The 7,007-nt window shown below is 39.9% G+C and overlaps 1 protein-coding gene across 1 annotated transcript; it reads right to left on the reverse strand.

The window, feature by feature from the left end:
- Positions 1-4,595: 4,595 nt before the first annotated feature.
- On the reverse strand, positions 4,596-6,090 carry LOC123465688 (26S proteasome non-ATPase regulatory subunit 7-like). Its single transcript, XM_045165451.1, is given in 1 exon segment — positions 4,596-6,090. A coding segment is annotated over 1 exon segment (969 nt). The 5' UTR covers positions 6,041-6,090; the 3' UTR covers positions 4,596-5,071.
- Positions 6,091-7,007: the final 917 nt, after the last annotated feature.

Raw genomic sequence — 7,007 nt, forward strand, 5'->3', positions numbered from 1 at the left:
AGAGTATAAAAATGCAACAGAATTCTGTGTATTAAATTCATTGATGAGCTCCAGTTATTTTCAGGTAGCATTTTTAGAATGTTTCTATGTATAGCGTCATGTCACCTACAAACCGTGACAGTTTTACTTCTTTCTTTCCAAGTTGGACTCTTTTTATTTCTTTTTCTTTTCTGATTGTTGTGGCTGTGTGTGTGCATATACTCAGTCACTCGTATGTGTCTAGCTCTTTGTAATCTTATGGACTGTAGCCTACCAGCCTCCTCTGTCCATGGGATTTTCCAGGCAAGAATACTGGAGTGGGTTGCCATGCCCTCCTCCAGGGGGTCTTCCCAACCCAGGAGTTGAACACATGTCTCCACTGTCTCCCACATTGTGGGCAGATTCTTCACCCACTGAGTCACCTGAGAAGCCTAATTGCTATAGCTAGGACTTCTAAAACTGTGTTGGATAATAGTGGTGAGAGTGAACATCCTTATTTTGTTCCTGATCTTAGAGGAAATGCTTTCAGGTTTTCATCATCCAGAATGATGTTAGCTATGGATTTCTCTTAGATGATCTTTATGAAATGGATTAAAGACATAAATGTATAACTGGATACTATAAAACTCCTGGAAGAAGATACAGGCAGAACTCTCTTTGACATAAATTGCAGCAATATCTTTACAAATTCATCTTCTAGAGTAATTGAAATTAAAAACAAAAGTAAACAAATGACAGTTAATTAACTTAAAAGCTTTTGTACAGCAAAAAGGCCTATAAGTTGAATGAAAAAACAGCCTACACAATCGGAGAAAATATTTGCAGATGATGCAACTGGTGAGGGATTAATCTCCAAAATATATGAAGAGCTTATACAGCTCAATATCAAAAAAATCAAACAACTCAATAAAAAAAGTGGGTAGTAGTTCTAAATAGACGTTTCTCCAAAAAGGATATAGACATGGCCAGAAGGCACATAAGAAGATGCTCAATATTGCTAATTATCAGAAAAATGCAAAACAAAACTACAGTGAGATACCTCACACCAGTCAGAATGGCCATCATCAAAAAGTTTACAAATAATGAATGCTGGAGAGGGTGTGGAGAAAAAGAACCCTCCTAAACATTGGTGGGAATATACATTTGTACAACTACTGTGGAGAAAAGTAGGGCGGGTCCTTCAAAAGCTAAATATATAGCTACAATGATTCTTCAATCCTGTTCCTGAGAATATAACTGGAGAAAGCCATAATTGAAAAAGATATGTGCATATTTATTGTAGCACTTTTTTATAATAGCCAAGACATGGAAGCAACCTAAGTACCCATCAACAGATGAATAGATAAAGAAGATGTGGTATATATACACAATGGAATATTATTCAGCTATAAAAAGAAAGAAATAATGCCATTACACCAAAATGATGGACCTAAAGTTTACTATACCAAGTGAAGTAAGCCAGCGAAAGACAAATATCATATGATATCACTTATATGTGGAATCTAAAAAAACTGATACAAATGAACTTAAATAAAAAACAGAAGTAGACCCACAGACTAGGAAAATGAACTTATGATTACCAAAGTGGAAGTGGGGGATGGGATAATTTAGGAGTTTCAGATTAACATAAATACTTTACTATATATACAACAAATAATGAACAAGAACTTACTATATAGCATAGGAACTATATTCAATATTTTGTAATAACTTGTAAAGGAAAAGAATCTGAAAAAAAAAAATAAGTATGACTGAATCACTTAATTGTACACCTGAAATGAAGGCAACCTTGAAAATCAACTACACTTCAATTAAAAAAAAATCATTGTGATGGAGGAAATAAGTTCCTTCCTAGATACTAGATATGAGCTTTACTGAAGGCATTCAAGTGAGGCAATAGAGTGGATCAATGCAAAGAAATAGAGGAAAACAATAGAATGAGAAAGACTAGAGTTCTCTTCAAGACAGTGAGAGATACCAAGGGAACATTTCATGCAAAAATGGGCACAATAAAGCACAGAAATGGTATGGACCTAACAGAAGCAGAAGATATTAAGGCGAAGTGGCAAGAATACACAGAACTATATAAAAAAGATCTTCTTGACCCAGATAATCACAAGGGTGTGATCACTCACCTAGAGCCAGACATCCCGGAATGCAAGTCAAGTGGGCTTTAGGAAGTATCACTATGAACAAAGCTAGTGGAGGTGATGGAATTCAAGCTGATCTAATTCAAATCCTAAAAGATGATGCTGTGAAAGTGCTGCACTCAATATACCAGCAAATTTGGAAAACTCAGAAGTGGCCACAGTACTGGAAAAGGTCAGTTTTCATCCCAATGCCAAAGAAAAGCAATGCCAAAGAATGCTCAAACTACTGCACAATTGAACTCATCTCACATGCTAGTAAAGTAATGCTCAAAATTATCCAAGCCAGACTTCAACAGTATGTGAACCATGAACTTCCAGATGTTCAAGCTGGATTTAGAAAAGGCAGAGGAACTGGAAATCAAATTGGCAACATCCGTTGGATCATCAAACAAGAAAGAGTTTCAAAAAACATCTATTTCTGCTTATTGACTACGCCAAAGCCTTTGACTGTGTGAATCACAACAAACTGTGGAAAATTCTTCAAAAGATAGGAATGCCAGACCACCTGACCTGCCTCTTGAGAAATCTGTATGCAGGTCAAGAAGCAACAGTTAGAAATGGACATGGAACAACAGACTGGTTCCAAATAGGGAAAGGCTGTATATTGTCACCCTGCTTATTTAACTTATATGCAGAGTACATAATGAGAAACGCTGGTCTGTATGAAGCTCATGCTGGAATCAAGATTGCCAGGAGAAATATCAATAACCTCAGATATGCAGATGACACTACCCTTATGGCAGAAAGTGAAGAAGAACTAAAGAGCCTCTTGATGAAAGTGAAAGAGAAGAGTGAAAAAGTTGGCTTAAAGCTCAACATTCAGAAAACTAAGATCATGGCATCTGGTCCCATCACTTCACGGCAAATAGAAGGGAAAAGAGTGGAAACAGTGACAGACTTTTTGAGGGGGGCTCCAAAATTACTGCAGATGGTGACTGCAGCCAAGAAATTAAAAGACACTTACTCCTTGGAAGAAAAGTATGAACAACCTATCAGTGTATTAAAAAGCAGAGACATTACTTTGCCAACAAAGGTCCATCTAGTCAGTTCAGTTCAGTTCAGTTGCTCAGTCATGTCCCATTCTTTGTGATCCCATGAACTGCAGCACGCCAGGCATCCCTGTCCATCACCAACTCCCGGAGTTTACCCAAACTCATGTCCATTGACTTAGTGATGCCATCTAACCATCTTATCTTCTGTCATCCCTTTCTCCTCCTGCCTTCAATCTTTACCAGCATCGGGGTCTTTTCCAATGAGTCAGCTCTTCACATCAGGTGGCCAAAATACTGGAGTTTCAGCTTTAACATCAGTCCTTCCAATGAACACCCAGAACCAATTTCCCTTAGGATGGACTGGTTGGATCTCCTTGCAGTCCAAGGGACTTCTCTAACACCACAGTTGAAAAGCATCAATTTTTCTGTGCTCAGCCCTCTTTATAGTCCAACTCTCACATCTATACATAACCACTGGAAAAACTAGTCAAGGCTTGACTAGTCAAGGATATGGTTTTTCCAGTAGTCATATATGGATGTGGGAGTTGCAATATAAAGAAAGCTGAGTGCTGAAGAATTGATGCTTTTGAACTGTGGTGTTTGAGAAGACTCTTGACAGTCCCTTGGACTGCAAGGAGATCCAATCAGTCCATCCTAAAGGAAATAAGTCCTGAATATTCATTGGAAGGACTGATGCTGAAGCTGAAACTCCAATACTTTGTCCACCTGATGCGAAGAACTGACTCATTTGAAAAGACCTTGATGCTGGGAAAGATTTAAGGTGGGAGGAGAAGGGGACAACAGAGGATGAGATGGCTGGATGGTATCACTGACTCAAAGGACATGAGTTTAAGTAAACTCCAGGAGTTGGTGATGGCCAGGGAGGCCTGGTATGCTGGTAAGAGTCGGACACAACTGAGAGACTGAACAGAACAGAGTGGAGTGGTGAAATCCTAATCTAGGAGGTGGAACGTGAAATCTAATGTGGCTTCTCTCAATACCTGTATGATTTACTTGGGTTACTTAACTTTACCAAACTTTGGTTTCCTCACATAACAAATGAGTAAAAAGCCCAAGAGGGTATTTTGTAGATGTGATCAGTATTTACAATTATTAGTCTTTAAATGCTAAGTCGCTTCAGTCGTGTCCGACTCTGTGCGACCCCATAGTCAGCAGCCCGCCAGGCTCAGCCATCCCTGGGATTCTCCAGGCAAGAACACTGGAGTGGGTTGCCATTTCCTTCTCCAATGCATGAAAGTAAAAGGTGAAAGTGAAGTTGCTCAGTCGTGTCTGACTCTTAGCAACCCCATGGATTGCAGCCCACCAGGCTCCTCCGTCCATGGGATTTTCCAAGCAAGAGTACTGGAGTGGGGTTCCATTGCCTTCTCCGAAATAAAGGAGATATCATTATTGATGTGGGTGGAGCTGATCCAATCTTTTTTTTTTTTTTTAAACCAAGCCATTTAATTGTGTCTTTGAAGGTAAACAATATCTTGATCCCAAGCCCCAAGAATACCAGAGCTACGGGTCTGAGAAGTCCCGCGGGGCAGTATTCTCACAGAGTCCTGAGGGTCAGACCTCAAAGTGTTCCAAGGCAGAGCACTTAAGGAATTCATGCATTCCATTCTGCAATTTTGCAGACGGCCAGAAACAGACCCCTAGAGTCTCTTGAGACGGGAAAAATTCAACTCCTGGTCTCATAGATAAAAGTAGGGAGAGTACCAAAAATGTTACGCTTACTTCTCTTCACTTTTCTCACACAGTCTGAAACCTGAGCTATCACCTCCCCAACTCACAGTAGCCGAAGCTGCAGTTTAGGTTCAAGATCAGTCCCTCTATTCAGAGAGCTCTCATCAATACAGCTTTTTAACAAGCACTTTAAAGAACCCTCTGGCGGCACAATGCGTTAGTTTACAAGATTTTAATTTACAAATTAAAAAGCTACATGTTTTATTTTTTCTCCTTTTTCTCTTCTTTCTTTACATCACTCTTTTCCTTCTCTTTCTCTTTGTCATCTTTTCTGTCCTTTTTGCTGTCTTCCTTTTCTTGCCCTTCTTTCTTTTCTGCGTCCCGGTTGGCAATCTTGTTGTTGATGAGATTGTGCACGGCGACTACAGAGCGGATCAGTGAGGCCAAATATACCACCACCATCTGGTCGTTGGTCTTCAGGTAAAAGGCCTTGACAAACTCCTGCAGGCTGACATCCGGCAGCAGGTTGAAGACGTCCTACAGCTGGTAGATGATCTGGTGGTTGATGGGCAGCTGGCCCGTGGCCACCTTCTCCAGGTAGCCCCTGATGTCCAGGAGCTTGGAGTTGAGTCCCTTCAGACCATGGACCTGGTTTGTGATCCGCTGGGAAAGAGTGCCCACTGTAGTGTCTTTGATGTCTCGTAATCGGTGTTCAACTCCGACTTCCTCGGCTTCCTCTGCTCCAATTTCACTGGTCACATGCTCAAATGTTTTTGAGGTTGGAGTTCCATCATCATGAACTTCTTCCACTGAAATATATGCTTCTGTGGGCAGTCCCAGGTCCTTTGGTTTCACATCAATGATGACCAATACTGAGTTAGGGCAGTATCTTTTCATGAGTTCATTGATGGCGATGTCATTCTTGTGTAGTTTAGGGCCTGTGTGGTACCACCCAACTATTCTTTCTCTGGCGTTGACCTTCTTAAACATTCCATACATGTTTTCCAAGTAATCATGGTCTAAAAACCAGACAGAATCATCTTTGTCGTCTTCATCAAAAGGAACTGCAAAACTGTTGGATACATCGAGTACTTTCTTTTGCCATGACCCCAAAAGCACACCAACAACACGTTTTTGGTTTCCAACCTTGCCTATTCGATTGAAATGATCCACCACACTGAGCAGCACCAGGGGGTGGACCACCATCTTCTGCACCGCCAGCTCCAGCATCGCGACACACCCCGCCCGCCAGGCCCTGCTCCCCGCGACGCGCAAACACCCTGATCCAATCTTAAATTAGAAGTCTTAAGAGTGAAAACCCAGGTTTCCTTGAAAAGAAAGAATTTTATCTCAAGACATGAAAAGCCAGTCCTACAAATTTCAAGCTTGACAATGCCCATAAGTGTGGAAGTCAGGTCTTTAAAATCTATCTATCATCTACCCTATATTAGTCTGTTTCTCTGGAGAACCCTGACTGATACACCTTTTCTGGTAATATGCCACAGAATTAGGAAAATGATTATGCCAACTCAAGGTGTTATCACTCCAAATGTATCTCAAATATGTATTTTAAATAGATGAATGAAAAATATATATTTCTTTAAAATTCTTGTCAAGGTCACTGTAAATAGTACTTTGGACAGAAATTCCAGTTTCAAAAGGGAGAATGAGGGAAATAGAAGAATGATGCTTAGGAACAGTTATTTTAGTTCCTTATTTTGTGACTTTCAATATAATGGGCAAGGTTAAAAAGGGAGTAGGAAGAACAGTGCCATCCTTTACTTCTCCTCATCATTTAACATATACACTTGAGTAAATTGTCTATTTAAATTTTAATAGGAAGCTTTTGGTCTCATACTTGTCAGCAATGAAATTTATCGTATTCATTAATCAAAAATGCAAAGAGCTTTCGTCTTCAGTATCATAATCCCTTACACTTCTCTTTGTTCTTTGTTCCACTATAAAACTTGTCATTTTGGTTGGTCCAGCCCAGACAAGCAGTGATTACTCCACCTAGGTGAGTATATCCTCAAATAAAAGCTTGACTATGTATTCTATTTGTTCTGCTGAGTTCACCACGAACATGTTATTCAAATCTCTTATACTCTTGGTTGATAATCTAGTTTATCAATGACTTAACATTTTAACCAAGCAAATCATTGTTGCGACATTCTTCTTCTATCTTTCCATATCCTCC

This window comes from Bubalus bubalis, chromosome 4, assembly GCF_019923935.1.
Source record: "Bubalus bubalis isolate 160015118507 breed Murrah chromosome 4, NDDB_SH_1, whole genome shotgun sequence".
NCBI lineage: Eukaryota > Metazoa > Chordata > Mammalia > Artiodactyla > Bovidae > Bubalus > Bubalus bubalis.